Raw genomic sequence first — 18,974 nt, 5'->3', positions numbered from 1 at the left:
GTCATCCGTAGTTATTGGATGCGTGTTGTAGATTCACCTAAGAAGAGTGGATCCTAATTCACTTTTTTTAAACCCTCCCATTAGGAGAAGTACTTGTGTTTTAGTTTTTGCTATTTTCGCCTATAATGTAATGCTATCCAATGTTGTACTTCAAATCTAAGTGTGTTAGTTGCTTGAACCCAACTCCATCAAATACTTCTTTCCACTAACATGTCATTTATTTGTTGGCCTAGAATAGGCACCATGTAATGACAACCAACCTCTATGTTCGTTTACAGTATTAAGACCAACCTTCAGTACTAATACGATGAGAAAACATATTAGTCATATGAGGTTTTCTATACCAAGCAAATCACCCGCAGCGAAGCGCGGGCAGCAATGGCTAGTTTATATGATGTGTGGATTCTGTATCCAGGGGTTCTGGCGCTGCCATCAGCGAATTCAGCATTTTGCAATCTTCCGAAATTTCATAAAAGAATCAGGTATCCAGTACACAAAGTTAAGACAACCTGCAAAAATCTAATTTCAAATTCACATGAAGTGTGACATTGCTCATCATGTGCTAATATAGTTCCACTTGTCTTTTCTGAATCTTGATATCAAAGGTGAAATCTGAACTGAATTTCTGCAGGTTCTACGTATATGATATATTTATGTAATTAATCTTTTAAACATTCCAACATGTTGGAATGATCCTATTTTCACTATTGGCACGCCGGCTCCCCTGGATACCAGTGAATTTTCTTAACGATATTAGCATAATATATTAAGAAATTTTGCTACTTGCAAGAAACCAAAATAGTACCGCAGTCAAATGTAACAACTGGTTTTAGCTTGATCTCTTCCTCCTGCAGGAAAAAAAGAAACTTTTCAACACCCAAACAGGGGGAGGAGGGAGGGGGATTGAACGTAATAAATGAATAAACCCCAGATTTGCACCTTTACTTTTAGCCTTTTTGCTCTTTTTGCCACATGCCGCTGAGAAAGCTCTCTACTTTGTTGATCCTGTTAAGAAAAGTTACTTCACGAGAATTAAAACAGAATGAGAATATTAAGTTTTGCCTCAAAAAGGCAAAGTAGCAAATCAGCCTGGTATTTGAAGCATTCTTATAAAAGCATTATTACAAAGTTATGATGCAATTAGTTACCTGGATAACTGAGAAAAGACGAAATGCACGATCTTGACCAGCAGATAATATGCATTTTCCATTGCCATAGAATCTAAGAACAAAAATAGGTTGACTCAGCAAAAGCACAACTGACAGGAAGCAAAAGACAAGAGACAAATTGGAGGGAAGCTGCACCTTATGCACCTAGGTGGAGCACTGTGACCACTTCGAAATCGTAACAGACGAGCATCTCCATCATTACTATCGAATATCCACATCTGGTAGAGCATATTAGATTAGGACCTCAAAGTTAAACGAGGCCATTAACAGGTAACATTGATAAGGGAATTGTATATTTGTTCCCAGCTATTTTGTTAGCTGCACTTATTAGCAGGCTATCAAGCTGGATGCTAGTTGTCAGAAAGAAGATTCTTGTTGCCCCTGCCCCTATTAAAATATGTAAGGCGAGCCAGGCTAACATTGAAATATTGCAAACATACAAGAAAATACTAGCAGCTATTGAAGTGCCTGAACTGTGACTAGGGGCTCTTGGTGGGTTTCAACTCTAGCCTACCCCAACTTGCTTGGGACTGACAGGCTTTGTTGTTGTTGTTGTTCTATACAAGAAAATACTACTAGATGTGAGGCATAATGGCCTGCATAATTTCAGCACTACTGAACCATTATGAAGATAAAGCGTGCAAAGGTTTGCAACTTCCAAGTGATTGGACAGCTGGTGAAGCTGGGTAAGTAGACAGTGCATGCAGTTTTCTACCATACAGCAACTGAGAAGTAAAACCAAAAACAGGCACTAACTTTGATTGAATTATCAGCAGCTGAACTCATCAGAATAGGTTCGTTCGCAAAAAAGTGAAGTGAAACTATTGAACCATCATGGGCCTCCCTAATCACAGAATGCAGCCGTCTCTTCTCAAGATTCCATATGCTGATAACGCCTGAAGAACCTCCAGAAGCCAAAAGGGGTTGCCCATCTGGAAAAAAAGGTAAATTTGGGAAAGACCGCTTTAGCTAGTCTGAGATACAGAAGTGGTATAACATTACCATAGTGCAACTTTGGTGTTACCAAAATGGAATGTCAAACATCATAACCAAAAAAAGAAAAATAAAACATTGATGTCAGTAAAGTATCAGGTTATCTGCCCAGCGATAAGAAAAACCAGATGTGTTTCCATAATAACCCAAATGTGGACTCTATAATTTTACAAATTTTAGTGTCAATAAAGCAGCAAAAGTTGATTCAAACTAGGGAGGACTCTTCAACACAACTTTTATCCTTAAATTCTTGTTCAAGCTCCAAACAGTCAAAAAACAAAATAATCAAATGATACTCCCTCCGTTCCAAATTATAAGTCGTTTTGGCTTTTCCAGGTACATTACTTTTGCCATGTATCTAGACATAATATATATCTAGGTGCATAGCAAGATCTATGTACCTAGAAAAGCCAAAAAGGCTTATAATTTGGAACAGAGGGAATTAGTAGGTACACTGTGTTAGTCGCTGAATTCTCACTCTTGGTAGTAGGAGAATTCTTACTCTCATCGAGAGAGGATGACACTATGAGTTGGGGCAATTTTCTTGTCTATTTCTCACACAAGCTCACACAAATGCCATACCAACCTGAGGGGTTGGGGTTACATATTTATAGGCTGCTAGCCAGCCAAGCATATGCCAAGATGCTAGTCTAAGATGCTAATATGCTGTCCTAGCTAAGATGCTGTCCTCTAGTCTAAGATGTTGTCCTCTAGTCTAAGATGCTGTCCTAAAAACAGAAAAACAGCTACAAGGACCATGTGAGCATCACAGCCCTACAAAGACCAGCCACACATGAGACTTATCCATCATTCTCTCCCTAAGTCTTGTGCGTCGTCTTGTGGGAGAGTTGAACCATCTCGGTCCTGAAGCAGAGCTCAAGGAACTTGATCCTCCCAAGGGGCTTGGTGAGCAGGTCCGCAAGCTGGTCCTTGGTGTTGATGTAGCTCGCCTTGATGCTCCCTTCCTCCAAACAGCCTCGGATGAAGTGGTACCTCACCCGGATGTGCTTGCTGCGTTCGTGGAACACGGGGTTCTTTGCCAGGGCTAGAGCGGACTTGCTGTCCACCCTGAGCTCCACCGCTCTAGTGTCTCTGCCGAGGAGATCACCAAGCAGTCGAGCGAGCCAGAGCGCCTGAGTCGAAGCGGTGGAGGCCGCTATGTACTCGGCCTCGCAGCTGGACAGGGCCACCACCTGCTGCTTGACCGACTGCCAGCTAACGAGGCACTTGCCGAGGAAGAAGAGGATCCCGCTCGTGCTCTTGCTGGTGTCGATGTCGCCGGCGTGGTCGCTGTCGCTGTACCCGACGAAGTGTGCCGCCCCAGGGCACCTCGGATAGTAGAGGCCGTGGTCGAGAGTCCCCGCAACGTAGCGGATGATCCTCTTCACAGCCTGCTGGTGCTCCGTCGTCGGTCGCTGCATGAACCGACTAACGTAGCCGACGGAGAATGCCAAGTCCGGCCGTGTGTGGGCGAGGTAGCGAAGGCTCCCCACAAGACGCCGGTACTGCGTAGCGTCCACCTCCTCCGTCGTGCTGTCGCGGCTCAGCTTCAGCCTCTCCTCCATCGGAGTGAGAGCTGGGTTGCAGTCGGTGAGCCCAGCTAGCTCAACGACGCGCTTGGCGTAGGCGGTCTGTCGAAGCGTGATCCCAGAGTCATCCTGATGCACCTCGATTCCCAGGTAGAAGGAGAGAGGCCCCAGGTCACTCATCTGGAAGGTGGACTTCATCTCTTCCTTGAATGCCGCCACCTCCGCATCCTTGGTGCCGGTGATCACCAAGTCGTCGACGTAGACACCCACCAGCAGGGCATTTCCTCCATTGCCCCGTCGGTAGATGGCCGCCTCGTGCGGGCTTTGCTCGAAGCCCATCCCCTTTAGCGTGGAATCCAACTTGGCATTCCACGCCCTCGGTGCCTGCCGCAAGCCATAGAGGGCCTTGCGCAGGCGGAGCACCTTGCCCTCCTTGCCGGGGATCGCAAATCCTGGCGGCTGGTGCACGTAGACCTCCTCCTTCAAGTCGCCGTTAAGGAACGCCGACTTGACGTCCATGTGATGAACACGCCAGCCCTCCTGGGCAGCTAGCGCAAGGAGGAGTCGCACGGACTCCATCCGTGCCACGGGAGCAAAGGCGTCGTCGAAGTCGACCCCCTCCTGCTGCACGAAACCTCGTGCCACCAAGCGAGCCTTGTGCTTGACGATGGCACCGGCTTCATCCCTCTTCAGCTTGTACACCCACTTAAGGGTGATCGCGCGATGACCACGAGGAAGGTCAGCAAGCTCCCAGGTGCGGTTCTTCTCAACCGCATCCATCTCCAACTGCATCGCGGCGCGCCATGCCGCGTGTCTCTCGGCCTCTGCGAACGACCGAGGCTCGCCGTCGTCACACGCAAGGTGCAACTGCGCCTCCAGGTCCTCCAGGTCATGAGGCACCAGTCCCGGCACCAACTGGTCGCCGAGAAGGTTCTCCATCGTACGGTACCGCAACGGCTCGCCGTCGTGGTACGCGTCGATGCGCTCCTCGTCGTGAGAGAGCGGAGTAGTAGCGAGCTCAACCGGGCTGTGCTCGACATGAGCTGGTGTTGGAGTAGACGTGCCCGGAGAGATGCCTGTCGGTGCTGGAGTGCGTGGCATTGCCGGCTGTGGTGAAGCCGGCGAAGAACTCATCGCAGCCGAGGTCCTGGCTGGAGAGCGTGGAGCTGTCGGAGTAGCAGGCGCCGGGGTCGGTGGAGGCTCGGGGACTGGGGTAGACGCGCTCGCCGAAGAAGAGCTGCCTACTCCCCCAGCTCCCTCGAAGTGGACGTACTCGACAGTGAAGTCGTCGTACGTCGGAGCCGAGCCATCGTCCACCGCCTTGTCCCACGCCCATCCTCGCCTTTCGTCGAACACAACGTCGCGCGCCGTGCGCACACGCTGTGTCTTCGGGTCGAGGATGCGGTAGGCCTTCGAGCCCTCCGCGTAGCCGATGAACACTCCCGGAGTGCTCCTGTCGTCGAGCTTGCTGATGTGGCCAAGCTCCTTGGCGAACGCGAGGCAGCCAAAGACCCGCAAGTGGGAGACCGCCGGCTTGCGCCCATGCCAAGCCTCGTACGGCGTCCTGCCATCGAGCGCCTTGGTAGGCGAGCGGTTGAGGATGTAGACGGCCGTCACCACCGCCTCTCCCCAGAAGACAGCCGGCATCCCCCTCTGCTTGAGGAGGGCCCGAGCCATCCCCACAACCGTCTGGTTGCGCCGCTCGACGACGCCGTTCTGCTGCGGGTTGTACGGCGCGGAGTAGTGGCGCTGAATGCCCTCATCAGCGCAGTACGATGCGAATTCAGCCGCCGTGAATTCGCCGCCGTTGTCGGTGCGCAGCACGCGCAGCTTGCGGCCGCACTCCGCCTCCGCAGAAGCCTGCGCGCGTCTGATGGCGTCCGCAGCCTCTCCCTTGCTGCTGAGGACCATCACCCACATGTAGCGGGAGAGGTGTCGACGAGCAGCAGGAAGTAGCGTCGTCCTCCCGGTGTGGCTGGTGTCACCGGGCCACACAAGTCCCCGTGCACGAGCTCGAGCCTCTCCTTGGCTCGAAAGCTCGCCTGCTGGGGAAAGGGGAGTCGCCTCTGCTTCGTCAACACGCAGACGTCGCAGAGCTGCTCCACATGGTCGAGGCACGACAGGCCTCGCACCATCTCCGTGGCACTGAGCCGCTTCAGGGCCTCAAAGTGAAGGTGCCCGAAACGCTCGTGCCACTGCCACGCCTCGTCGTCCCGACGAGCAGCGAGACAGAGGGGTTGTGCCACCTACACGTTAAGGACGTAGAGTCGATTTGCGCTTCTGGATACCTTGGCAAGAAGGCGACGACGACGATCCCAAATCCTCATGACTCCGTCCTCAACCACCACGCGCGAATCGTTCTCATCCAGCTGTCCCAAGCTGATGATGGAGTTCCTCAACGCGGGGATGTAGTAGACTCCGGTGAGCAGCCTGTGCTCACCAGACACGGCGGTGAAGATGATGGAGCCAACGCCCTTGATCTCCACGCCGGAGGCATCCCCAAACTTGACGGAGCCTCGGACGCTAGAGTCAAGCTCGGTGAAGAACTCCCGTCGACCGGTCATGTGATGGGTGGCGCCGGTGTCGAGGCACCACCCGTCAGTCTTGTCGTTGCCGGAGCTGTCGCCGAGGAGGGCGTGTGCTTTTGGCTCGTCAAGGTGGAGGAGAGCCGCTGCGGCCGGTGCCGCTGGAGGTAGCTCGATGCTGGCATGTGCCATGAACAGAGCCGGCTCCTCCTCCTCCGCCTGTGCGACGTGGGCCTGGCCGCGTCGTGGCTGTCGACAGTCCTTGGCCCAATGGCCAAGCTGGCCGCAGTTGCGGCAGGCGTCGTCTCGTGCCGGCTTGTGCCTGCCGGCGGCACCGCCCTGGGCGCCTCCGCGGGCATCACCCTCGGCACGTCCTCGCGCCCCGGCCTGGGCGTCTCTGCGCGCCTTGCGTGGCTTGCCACGCTTGCGGCCGCCTGCCGCGGAAGAAGGCTCCCCCTTCCTCCGGTCACCTTGGCTGGCAAGCCACTGCTCCCGAGTGAGGAGGAGCTTCCCGCCAGTGGTGATGGGCCCCGAGAGGGACTGTGGCTCATCGCTGTCGACGACCTTGAGGCGACCTATCGCCTCCTCGATCGACATCGTGGAGAGATCCAGCAGAGACTCGATCGAGCGAGCTATCTGCTTGTACTTCTCGGGGACGCAGCGGAAGAGCTTTTCGACAGCTCTCTCCTCGCCGTAAGTGTCGTCGCCGAACTGCACCATCTTCTGCAACAGAGTGTTGAGACGGAGAGCAAAGTCATCAACGTCCTCACCTGGCTTGAAGGCCAGGTTCTCCCACTTCTTGCGAAGTGCCTGCAGTGTGGACTTGCGGGCGCGGTCGCTGCCGATGCGTGCCGCAGCGATGGCGTCCCAAGCCTCCTTGGCAGTCCGCTTGCTGGTAAGCGAGAACTGCATCTCGGGCAGGACTGCAGCGATGAGAGCATCCAGCGCCCGTCGATCTAGGTCGTAGTCGACGTCGCCATACCGGACTGCCTCCCACATGTGTCGCACCTGGAGTTTTACCCTCATCACCGCAGCCCACTCGACGTAGTTGGTCTTGGTGAGGGTAGGCCACCCACCGCCGGGACCGACGTCCCTGACAACAGCCTGGAGCCCGTGGTAACCACGGTACCGATCCGAGGAGAGAGAGCCACGCTGCCTATGAAGGCCGCGCTCTCCATCGACCCGTCGGTACCGATCCGGGGAGAGAGAGCCACGCTGCTTGTGAAGGCCGCGCTCTCCATCGACCCGTCCGCCACCGTTGCCGTGCGCGCCTCCTCCAGGAGCGCCGCCGCCGTGCACGCCTCCTCCAGGAGCGCCACCGGCGCGTCCGCGCCTGTCTGGGCTGCCGCCGTGCTCGTGGGCGTGCACGGCTGCCCCAGGAGCGCCACCGCCGTGCGCGCCTCCTCCAGGAGCGCCGCCAGCGCGTCCGCGCCTGTCTGGGCTGCCGCCACGCTCGTGGACGTGCGCAGCTGTCCACTGCGCCGCCCGCGCTCGCGCTGCCTCCCTCTCTAGCAGCTCGAGGTCCGCGTCGGCGGTGTCGTCAGCGGAAATGGAGCTGCCGATGCTGCCGCGCAGAGCCTCGACCTCCGTCGCCGCCGCACGCGCTGCATTCGCCGCCGCCGCTGCTTCCGCCTCCGCTCTGGCTGCTGCCAGCTCCACCGCTGCCAGCCTCAACGCCCTTGCCGCCGCCGCAGCGGTCTCTGCCGCCGCTCGCTCGCGTTCCTCTGCCGCGGCAAGTTCGGCCTCCTGCCGACGCCGCGTGCTCGAGGCGACCGAGCGCTGAGACTGCCCTGCGGACATGACGCGCTACCGGGGGGCTGCTGCGTGGGGAGAGGGCTGCTTCAGACGAGCTGGGAGAGGAGTGAACAGGAGCGGCCGGAGGAGCTGCTACTGCCAACAGCTGGGGCTGTTGTGGGGCTGGGAGAGAAGATGAGCAAGAGATGCTCAAGCTACAGGATAATACGGCTCTGATACCAGTTGTTAGTCGTTGAATTCTCACTCTTGGTAGTAGGAGAATTCTTACTCTCATCGAGAGAGGATGACACTATGAGTTGGGGCAATTTTCTTGTCTATTTCTCACACAAGCTCACACAAATGCCATACCAACCTGAGGGGTTGGGGTTACATATTTATAGGCTGCTAGCCAGCCAAACATATGCCAAGATGCTAGTCTAAGATGCTAGTCTAAGATGCTAATATGCTGTCCTAGCTAAGATGATGTCCTCTAGTCTAAGATGTTGTCCTCTAAGATGCTGTCCTCTAGTCTAAGATGCTGTCCTAAAAACAGAAAAACAGCCACAAGGACCATGTGAGCATCACAGCCCTACAAAGACCAGCCACACATGAGACTTATCCATCACACTGGCTAAATTGGATCTCAGGTGCTGGGTGGTACCTACACTAACTAAAATTTTGACAAGGAACCAGTTTAGGGCTTGAGACAAGCATGTTACAACGAAAATAAGGATTTTTGTTGTTCTTGTAACAATGTAGTTGACTAAACACTAATAAAAATTCCATTATCTAAACTTTTTTATTTTACAATATATTATTACATCACCTGTTCGAAATGACAGTGCAGTCACAGCACCACGAATCTGATGGTTGAAAGACATCAATTCTTCATCATATCTTACATTATGAACATGAACTGACCCATCAGAACATCCGACAGCAACTACATCCAGGGCAGGCGAAGAGACACAACACCGAACCGGTGAGTTCCAACCATTGAAATCATACAGTTTCTTTTTTGTGCTGATATTCCACAGCTGCAAGGGGCCTTCTTCGCTACCAACAATTACCTGATGCAGAAACAGACTTGTTAACAGAATGCAGACGAGGTTCGGAATGAATACTATTTCTGAAGCAAAACTCCAGATAGCTTCAAGCACCTTATTTAGGTAAGTATCAGGATGCATGATACATGTTGGGGTGAACTTGTCTCCCAATGATATGCTTCCAACTGGTTCAGTGTTTGGTCCTGCTCCTCTGAAGGCCCACATGAATACATTACCTTTAGCATCTGCACTTAGAACATATTCTCCAAACAGGTATAGCATGTTGACCTTTTCTTCATGTCTAATCCAAGTAGCCACCTGATTGAAAGAGAATGTGGGAGACATACATTTAAGGTTTGTCCAAGTAGCAGTTGATGGGCATATATGGTGAGGTATGGATCTCCCTTTGTAAGCTCATAGATGATCAGCATTATCCCAAAGTTCTAATTTCACATAATAATAGCACATCTTGAATACTTTCTAATCAGAAAAAAAAATGAACAAGGCTTCTAGTAAAGAATGAGTTTGGACAGCCAAGGGAGCAACCGATAGCAAAAGTTTAGGTAATGGTAGCACAGCAATTTCTGTACCTGATCAGTCCTTTTGAAAACTGCAATGTCACTTCCATAAGCAGCAAATGTATAATCCTTGTAGCATGCAATAGCACGGATCTTCTTGGGCAGTTGGGGTCCTTTGATAACATAAGAAACTCATAAACGACAAGAAAAACAGGAACATTAAAAAGAATACATGAACTGAAATATAAGAGGCTTACCAGCAAGAACCAAATTCAGCTTAGCACACTGCAGAACGAAAGGGAAAAAGCAAAATGAGTATCGCAAGCTTCTAGAATGAAATTCGGTTGCAAAGGAGGCATGTAATAGGAACAGAGCAGAGTAAGGTTTAAATGACAATCACGCAGCTCGGTTGACTACATTTATCCCCTACTAGGAGCAACCAGTAAATAAACTCTGAACTCTGCACCAGCTCAAAACAGATTCTAGTGATTTACTACATTCACTTGCTCTCACTATTCACGATACTGAATTCCAGCAGAGCAAACCACGCCACCTCGACGCACGAATCCTTGTCGAATTTTTTTTTTCAAACAGCAGAACAGACGGGGGTGAGCTGTAGAGTGACGACTTACGTTATAGACGTGGAAGGCCTTGCCGACGCTGACAGTGACGAAGGTCTCGGTGCCGAGGCGCTGCACGGAGAAGGGCACGCCGCCCGCCGTGATGTAGCCGATCGCACGGAACGGCTCGAAGATCCCCATCCTCTCTCCCTTTCCTCTCCGGTCGTGGAGCCCCTCCCCCGGCGGCGGCAACAGCCACTCCTGTCGCCGCTGCTTTTTCTAGGGTTTGGCAAAGCAGGAGAGGAGGCGGGAGCGCCGGCGGCGAGGGTTTTAGAGTGGGTTTGGGAGGCAGAGCGGCGGCGGGAGGCGGGGAACGGGGGTCGGGGGTTTTCCAGGTAGGTCAGTTTGGTTGGCCGTGTGAGGTAGGTCGGGTTGCGCGAGGCAGCTGCCGAACCGGGTCGGGCCGAGCCCAAACATGTCTTTTCTCCCACTTTTTGAAATGTTTGTCTTTTCTCTGTTTTTTTTTCTCCGACACTTTTTATCTCGTTACATTTCTATAATCGGTTAAATGTCTTTATTATTCCGTTCGATTTGATTTTTCACCACCACGTGAATTTACATGTCTTAGGGTAGTCCCAATGGTGTATTGATGATGGTTTCTATCCTCATTAAATGACTTGCCACGTAGGCAAAATGCTGACATGGCAACGTAATTAATGAAGAAAGAGAGCAAAAATCATAGAAATTGAAGAAACCAGGTCTACTCTTGACCCAATGCACCAAGAAACTATGAAATCGCCATTAGGAAGAAACTACTAGTTTCTAGGGAGCTCGTGTCGCACTTCCATTGGAGGAAAAGATAGAGTTGGGAGAGAGAAAGAGAAAATAGTTATTACTCATAGAAACCATGGGTTGAAAAGCAGTACTTTTTTTGTGCGATATCCTATGTTATAGAAACTACTAGTTTCTTTCATTGGGACTGCCATTACTCCATTCGATTCGATTTCTCACCACTAAGTCAATCCACTGTAAAATGTCGTAGCCAGTGTAGAGAGCTCTCACTCTGTGCAAAGTCTAAGAAAAGGTGTTAGTGACAAGCCTTACCTTCGCCCGTGCAATACGAGAAAACCACGACTCAAACCCGGAACCTTCCGGTCACAGACGATAAGACTCTACCGCTTGCACCAAGCCCGCCCTTCTAAGTCAATCCACTGTAATTCTATAAAATGATGCTATATACTTGTTTTACTAGACGCATTCGCAGGCGTTGCCCGAATACAATCGATGCACAGCAATTTGTAAACAACACTAAACTATCAATATATGAACATCAAGGTGTTGATTAGAAATTCATAGAAACGAGCGAATGCCAGGTGAAGAATAAGTGAATAACAATGGCTTTGAAAAAGTTAACAATAATGAAGGTGCCTTTTGTACCAAGCAATTTGATGTAATCTAGAGCCTAGAGTAGAACCCACGCGAGAAGTGATTAGTCATGCCACGGTAACATGGCAAAGTACAGCTATTTACCATACAACTTCCTTTGCATCAATCTTTACTGTCAGTGTCTAACATGCTTCGTAACAACAATACTAAACTCTGAAGCACTCACGATCATGCACCACCAGTACCATAACTAGACCAACTATAACTCAGGTACCCATAACGGAAAACCAAAAATTCTTTCCGTGGTTCATAACAATAACCAGACCCAAAAATGAATGAAAAGTGTGAAAACAGCTAGTGCTGCAGTGTGCTTACTAATCAATTTACAATTTTCTCGATTTACAGTTACCTTTTCCAAACTCATATCATGCTAAACAATGGAGGTACCACCGAACCTGATGTACACAACAATTATGAAGACATCTCATGCTACTGCATCTGTCGTAAGCCCATAATTGTTACCCTTTGTGCACAAGCTCTCTGATATTTCCCGACTGCAGATCAGCTGATATTCGCAAGCCAAGCTGTTACCTTCAACTTCTCTGAGTTCACCGCAAACTACAACACTAGGTATATCTGAATATTCCAGAGCTAATGGCCCAACAATGCTAACCCTGCCCAGCCAATGCCACATGGTGAACCATGTCAAGGGCACGTATAACAGAAGATGGAGCCGGAGCAGTGAACAAATCCAATCTACAGTGAAACGAACACATGATATGCAAATGATGGATCACAATGGGATAAGAGATCGAACATACTGCCGGGATGCACTGTTTCGCCCAAGGCCCAATCCTAGGCCCAACGGTGTCCTATCAGTCCTCTTACTGTGATCACAACACTGAGACGAACCAACTTGGCTATGAGGTTTTGAGTTTGCCTGAGAATCAGCGCAACTATGGTCGGTGCCATTACCATGATGTAAATGATTGTCACCATTCTGCGAAACTGCACTTGTCATCTGTACCATCCCCATTTCCTCATCAGTGTGCAATGTCTGGTCTAGCCGTTCAGTGTCCTCATTGTATCCATACAACAAGAAGTCAGAGCAGTTCTTGCGAATCCCATGATCATATGGGTTCCTGAATCTGCCACCTGGGCCTCTGAGATATGCATATCTCATGGAATTTGCCATCTCATTTGTTGTAATGTTCCTTGCTATCTGCAAGTGAGATGGAAGCAAGGCATGAGCACAGTGCAGGTATGCCTTTCATGTATAATGGAATGATGGAATGGATAGCTATAGGATGGAAGGCAACATCCTACACAGAAACCTCACAGAAAGCAAACCGGATTCCTAACCTTCATTATTTCATAATGAATCCGAAATAACATAGCAGTTTTATTCTTGATATTCTAGAGTTCGAAACCACGAACAGTACTAGATGTTAGTGTATACTATCAGAAGCCATACACTTAGGAATCATGAAAAGGCTGAAAATGGCATAAACAATACAACAAATCCAACAAGGCTTCAAAGATTTCAATGGTAAACACAAATGGCTGCAGTACCAGTTCCTTACAAGTTCGTGGTGTCTAATCAAAGTTGATGTTCCAGTTAGTGATCAAACAATATTTACAGTTTTACAAACAATATAAAATCACTCCGTAAAAACTAACCAAGTTTCTCTGTGAAAGAAATATAAATTCAAAAAAAAAAACTTTACCTGCGATGCTTGAACAACTGTAAGAACTGCAACGCCAAAGAAAAAGAAACAATCTAGTGTGAGAAATGATACCACCCCAGGATGCTGGAATGCAGAATAATGAATCCAAGCACCAAAGGATGATGGGGAATCTGGATCCCTTACAATTCCTGCAACAAAAACAGCAATGAAGCAACAAGAACTTCCAATGTAATAATTAGGATAAAGGACTCAAGGCATTACTCATAATGGCAGCAGAGCCAGTAATGATCATTGCCAAAACTTCTAGAGTGAGGAACATGAAGAATTCCCATTTGTTCTTCTGCAGTTACAGTTCACAAATAAACCAGATGAAAGAACACACTCACATTGAAGAAACAATGAATTATTTTAAAGGCCACAATTCTCTTTCTAATGTTACAGGCAGTAATTCAGTAAGATTCTGAGAGAGAGAGAGAGAGAGAGAGAGAGAGAGAGAGTACCATGATATTTATGTCAACTTTTATCAAATTTCATTGTTGATTATACGTTGGTGGCAAGCTTTCAGGATTTGTTGCTTGAGTATCTTAACTCAAATACAATACAGAAGGGCAGAAGGCAGATACATTAAATCACAACTACATAAATACGAAATCACAACAGAAACATGTACCTTTCCTATGCAATTAGATACCCAAGGGCAGTGGTGGTCAAACTGCTCCACGCAACGATCACATGTAGAACAATGTTTCGAACGAACAGGTCTGACTATCTGAAATGAAGATGTTAGGAAATCTGATCCATGAGAATAACAATCAAGGAGAGAGACAACTGAATTGCTCAATCGAGTGACTTACTTTGCATGTTATACAAAGTTGTGACCAGTTGCCAGAAACAAGTGCAGGATTTTCTAACTCCATCTTCAGCAACGGTTCCTAAACGAACAAATGCGCATGATTTAGACAGCAAAATTTGGGATTATGTTTTGACTTTTGAAGTTTGGAAATGCATCAAGCTAAAAGAACCAAAGTTCAATCAGAAGATAAAATTACATGCAGGAAACTACAATAATTAATGGGTACTTATATTTTAAACTTACATCATCCCTTTGATTTTGCGAGCCCCTTGTATTTATGTTGATGTAACCTGGATCTTTCCTGCATAAAGCAATTGTCAATGTCATGATGATGTTGAATGATAAAGGCTGCCTATATATCTATATCTTGTGCGTGATATGAAAGTAGCGGGGTAATTATACGACAAAACAATAGATATTTGTTATTAAAAGTGATATAGGGTAGACCCAGTGCCAGAGGCTCCCACATGAGTGGGGTCTGGAGAAGGGAAAAACCGAGGCAAGCCTTCCCCCCGCAAAATCTGCGGAGAGGCTGCTTCGAACCCATGATCTAGTGACTCAGTGAGACAGCTCTCACCACTGCACCAGGCCTGCCCTTCTATTAAAAGTGATATAATGATTTAAATAATTTGGTGTCTATCTGAGCATGCAAGAGTTGATCAAACAGTCAGCTACTAAAAATGGGTAAAGATATATCACACAAAGTTTTAGTTTTCCGCTCCACAAGGTGCATAAACTGAGAGAGTTTAACAAAGCCAAAGGACTCTAGCCCAAGTGGTTAGGGAATTCCGGCGGCACCCCTCAGGTCCTGAGTTCGACTCCCCGTGGGAGCAAATTTCAGGCTAGGGGTAAAAAAAAATCCCCTCGCCCGTCCCCATAAGCCAAAGCGCAGAACGGCCTGGCCCGGTTCTCACAGGGCAATGGATTCCGCTGCGTCAGGATGGGGCGGGGGTTCGGGGGTTTTCTCGATCTGTGTGAGAAGATAATCCTTCTTCTTAAAAAAATGCCCGGGGGCGTCATACCCCCCGCAGGTCGAGTTTTTTTTAGAGAGTTTAACAAAATACCCCAAAAAAAGAAAATCACAGACCCACAATATTACCAAGAAGTAATAAGTACTTCCTCCGATCGGAAATATAAAGTCCATCTAGGTTTGTCCTAAGTTAAAAAAAGTTCGACTAGCAATATCTACACAAAATGTATTATATTAAATGAAAAGAGGTTTATCCAAGTATTTTACATAATGAATCTAGATATTGGTGGTCAAAGTTAAACTAGTTTGACTTAGGACAAACCTAGATCAACTTACATTTCTGATCAGAGGAAGTAGTAACTGGCGATCAACGCCCTCATGTCTGGTTTGACCTATTTATAACTATCAACAGAATGCAACTTTTTAGAAATACCTGCTACATTTATAGAACATGACCAACCCAGCAGTTGCAAGAAAAACTCCTGACCATGCGAATATCCCAAATGGTGCTGTCATAGTCATGGCATATTGTCCTGATGAGACCAGCAATAACATATTACAGAAGATCAAGACAGTGAAAAAACATAAAGATGCTACTCAATTTACCTGATATAACAGAGTGTATATATGTAATAAGCATGCCAATAATGGTGCACCAAAGAAGAGGAGAAAGCCCTAATTTTGACAATTTCCCAAATCTGGTGTTCACACCACATCCTCTGTCGTGTACCCTTCTAGCATTGTCCTGAAAAATATTGGTAACACAAGTAAGCAAATGGAAGGACATTTCAGCTCATGGTCAATATGATCACTCTTATCCAGCTTAAGTGGTAAATAGAAGGTAACCATTTAACCATTTACAAGAGCAATCACAAGTCATTAACTGATCATTAAGAAGTTAACATCTAGTTCTTACTTAAACATTAGAAAGGTGCCAGGTCAAACTAAACCAAATCATTTTCCTCCTTGGTTACCTCTGTTTCAGTATTTTAACATCTAGTTCTTACTTTAAGATTCAGAGGAAAATTACCACTAAACAGATTAGACAGCATGTTATAATGCTCCTAACCGGTTAACAGTAATTTAGAGGGAAACAGGCATAGAAAACATACGACGATCCAAACAATTAATCCTTAACAGTAACATGTCTGTATATTAGCAATCCATGTGCCACAATCAAAACTTAAAAATAGAGCATCCTTTACAACAATCATTAGCAGCTAGTAGCCTAGTGTTATATTACCATTTTATTTCATTACTTTCTTGCTCTTTTAGTTCATGTGTCTCATGTCAGGTTTCATCTAAAGCCTACCCCAATTTGCTTAAGACTAAATGTTTTGTGGTTATAACATGTCTGCATGCAAAACCATAGTAAGAAACTTGCTGCCATTATACCTATCAGATGGTAATGCTAGGACATTGGGACTCTTGACTCTTACGACGCTGCAGAAACAGGACTTCAAGTAGATTACGAAATATAAATGTCATGGTTAATTTTACTCACGAGGAAAAATGCAACTTGCCGATGATTCTTATCGGCAGCAAGCTGTGCTGGAGTTAATCCAGTTTTGTCTTTCACCATCAAATCATCCTTTTTGCCAACCTGAACTAAGACAGTGCATGCCTCAAGGTTCCCCCGAATAGCAGCCCAATGTAAAGGGGTACAACCTAAGAGTAGCATTTGCAGTTAAAAGGAACAGCAACCAAATAAGCTGATATAATTACCAAAGGAGTGATTATAAATAATATAGGCATGAGATAAATTTACACATGCCTTCTTTGTCTTGCCGTCCCCTATAAGCATCCAAAAACAAAAGAAGCCGTATGGAGTCTGCGAATCCCTTATAAGCAGCCCTAGAAGGGAATACGTAAAAACAGAGAGAGAAATAAGCAGCAAAATGTTAAAATTCAGCAGGGCAGTATGTTACAAAGTGCACAAGCAGAAATTACAGCGAGGCAAATGAGAAACATATAACACAAGTACAAACCAGTGTAAAGGGCTCCTTCCATCATTATCAGGGATATCTGGATCAGCATTCCATTTCGCGACAATGTGGTAAATGAATGCAGTCTGACCATACTGTGCTGCAACATGTGTGGCCTGAACACAGAAGTATATTGACTTAAAGAGCTGCGGCAAATTCTCTGCATAATCAACTTCAGTGATTCTTTTTTCCCCTAACGCAGAACAATCACATGACCAAAGTATGTTTTTAGTCTACTATTAACCTCTGACCTGGTAAAGTGGATATAATTGGTCAGCTGCAGATATACATCCAAAACTGCTTTAGTTGGCTACCGGTTGTCAACGAAAGATGGCAGCTTAAAGTGGAGACAGGCACAACAAGGACCAAAGAGGCAAAGAAACAGCAGGGAAGAGAATACAGACCTGATACCCATATAAATCAGCAGCATCCACCTTAGCTCCTTCTTTCAGGAGTAGTTCGGCAACTTGAATATGACCACGTACAGCACTCCAGTGAAGTGCTGTTTGTCCAGTGTGATCTACAGCATTTATGTCTGCTCCATGCTATTCAAATACAAGCACGAAATCATCACCAAAGGGAACCAAGGAAATTCAATCAACAACATTCATCAACCAAAAGTAGCTAATATGCCTTTCAACCACAGACACCTGATCAGAATAACAAAGCGATACCTACTAAGACATCAAGATACAAAATACTACGCAGCATCACAACATGTGTATTGTGTGAGATAATGCATTCATGCAATAAAAGGCATATCATGAGTAGTAATCATCTTGGTCTAGACTGTATCCTAAACATACCATTTACACATTTGATCTCAATTGAAATGGTTGAAGACATAAATAGAAGTAGCTAGTTGACACCGCAAAGCCATCTACATTCTTCCTGAACTGCCCTGTTGCAACTATCAGCAGGTAAATTTGATCCAGATGTACTAACAACCTACACACATCCAAATCCCTCCACATAAACCAGCTCCGAAATTCCAAACCCACCACCACGGCAAAGCATTCAGCTCGCAGATGCACACTTTGTTCACAAACAAGGATCCTCGGCCATAGAAACTGACCAGAATGATGACCACCGAAGGTGCATAGCTCCTTCGCGCAATTAAACAAGCAGCCCACGGTTCTGGCACACAAAATTCCAGCTCAGAAAGTGCATTGCATCGCTACGCAGCCTACTGTAACGTACCCTAAATCCCCCAATAGCAACGCAAAGCGAGCGACTATAAATAAAAGGCCAAATTGCGAGGCGTTGGAGGGGGCGCGGGAGCGGGGGGAGAGGGCAACCTCGAGGATGTACTGCGTGGCGGCGACGCGGTTATTGAGCGCGGCCCACTGGAGCGCGTGGTAGCCCCCGCCGTCGGGCTCGGTGACCGGACGGCCCTCCCCCTCCACCAGCCGCTGCAGCTTCTCCAGATCGCCGTACGCCGCCGCGGTGTACACGTCGTTCTTCAGCGACTCGTCCTCCGCCGGCGCCCCCGCGCCCTCCGCGGCGGAAGGGGCCGTGGACGCGGCCGCGACGAGGGAGGTCGAGGAGGTGGTGGTGTCCTCGAGCACCTCGATCTCCGACGCCATGGGTTCGGCGGGATCGGGGCGGGGTCCTGGGAGGCGGCGAGGTGGGGAGGGAGGAGAAGGGGTCGGAGCGTTTGACTGGGCGCTGGGCGTTCGTTGATTTTGCGTAGCGTTTGTCCCTGGTGACTCGAGAGGTGCGTGTGGCCGGAGCCGGAGGCGGAGAACGGGAGGGAAGGTTGGGCCGAAATGGGACCTCGGATTTTGCATGTCAGGACCCCAGATTTTTCTTGTTTCACAAAATTTCGGCCCGTCAGACCTTAGGATTTAAGTGCACAAATTCTAGGACCTGTTTGATGGCCGGGACCAAATGGCCGTCTACGTCCTCTAGGTGCAACTAGGTGTTTGATTGCCTGACTCAGCCCGCGAGCCAGCCCCACACGCTGGTTAAAGCAGTGAAGACGCTGCATCCAGAGAATTTACATTTTTGCGGAGCCA

At 48.1% G+C, this 18,974-nt stretch overlaps 2 protein-coding genes across 3 annotated transcripts in view; both read right to left on the bottom strand.

Annotated features, from left to right (window-relative positions):
* The window catches only part of LOC136527492 (U3 small nucleolar RNA-associated protein 21 homolog), a 28,949-nt gene extending 18,257 nt beyond the window's left edge, over window positions 1-10,692 (bottom strand). Inside the window, exons 1-10 of the mRNA XM_066520249.1 lie at window positions 10,147-10,692; window positions 9,772-9,799; window positions 9,587-9,687; window positions 9,111-9,314; window positions 8,777-9,020; window positions 1,926-2,101; window positions 1,305-1,387; window positions 1,149-1,221; window positions 940-1,005; window positions 806-848 (exon numbers count right to left, since the gene is read on the bottom strand). Coding sequence (XP_066376346.1) covers window positions 806-848; window positions 940-1,005; window positions 1,149-1,221; window positions 1,305-1,387; window positions 1,926-2,101; window positions 8,777-9,020; window positions 9,111-9,314; window positions 9,587-9,687; window positions 9,772-9,799; window positions 10,147-10,275 — 1,147 coding nt within the window. The 5' untranslated portion in view covers window positions 10,276-10,692. The remainder of the gene's footprint in view (window positions 1-805; window positions 849-939; window positions 1,006-1,148; window positions 1,222-1,304; window positions 1,388-1,925; window positions 2,102-8,776; window positions 9,021-9,110; window positions 9,315-9,586; window positions 9,688-9,771; window positions 9,800-10,146) is intronic.
* A 763-nt stretch (window positions 10,693-11,455) lies between these two features.
* LOC136527829 (protein S-acyltransferase 24-like) lies at window positions 11,456-18,699 on the bottom strand. 2 transcript variants are annotated; one of them, XM_066520673.1, is made up of 13 exons: window positions 18,255-18,699; window positions 17,361-17,501; window positions 16,960-17,072; window positions 16,746-16,825; window positions 16,476-16,639; window positions 15,578-15,716; window positions 15,405-15,480; window positions 14,245-14,302; window positions 14,003-14,080; window positions 13,819-13,917; window positions 13,410-13,488; window positions 13,188-13,336; window positions 11,456-12,682 (listed from the first exon to the last, which is right to left on the bottom strand). In XM_066520673.1, exons 1-13 carry the CDS (start codon window positions 18,540-18,542, stop codon window positions 12,254-12,256), a joined length of 1,893 nt encoding a protein of 630 aa, XP_066376770.1. In that variant the 5' UTR covers window positions 18,543-18,699; the 3' UTR covers window positions 11,456-12,253. The 2 variants fall into 2 exon arrangements, with proteins under 2 accessions (XP_066376770.1, XP_066376769.1); XM_066520672.1 differs by having other exon boundaries at window positions 15,405-15,504; window positions 18,255-18,698.
* Between the last annotated feature and the right edge of the window lie 275 nt (window positions 18,700-18,974).

The sequence above is a fragment of the Miscanthus floridulus genome, chromosome 19 (assembly GCF_019320115.1).
Source record: "Miscanthus floridulus cultivar M001 chromosome 19, ASM1932011v1, whole genome shotgun sequence".
Lineage (NCBI taxonomy): Eukaryota > Viridiplantae > Streptophyta > Magnoliopsida > Poales > Poaceae > Miscanthus > Miscanthus floridulus.
This window is presented reverse-complemented; position numbering and strand designations above follow the sequence as displayed.

What these genes read in the sequence shown, in the direction of transcription:
- LOC136527829 (XM_066520672.1), bottom strand. Translation starts at nt 18,542, where the DNA reads ATGGCGTCGGAGATCGAGGTGCTCGAGGACACCACCACCTCCTCGACC. An exon ending in GGGACGGCAAGACAAAGAAG is followed by an intron (nt 16,640 to 16,745) that starts GCATGTGTAAAT and finishes TGCTACTCTTAG; the next exon opens with GTTGTACCCCTTTACATTGG. An exon ending in TGGCTCTGCTGCCATTATGA is followed by an intron (nt 13,337 to 13,409) that starts GTAATGCCTTGA and finishes TTTTTGTTGCAG; the next exon opens with GAATTGTAAGGGATCCAGAT.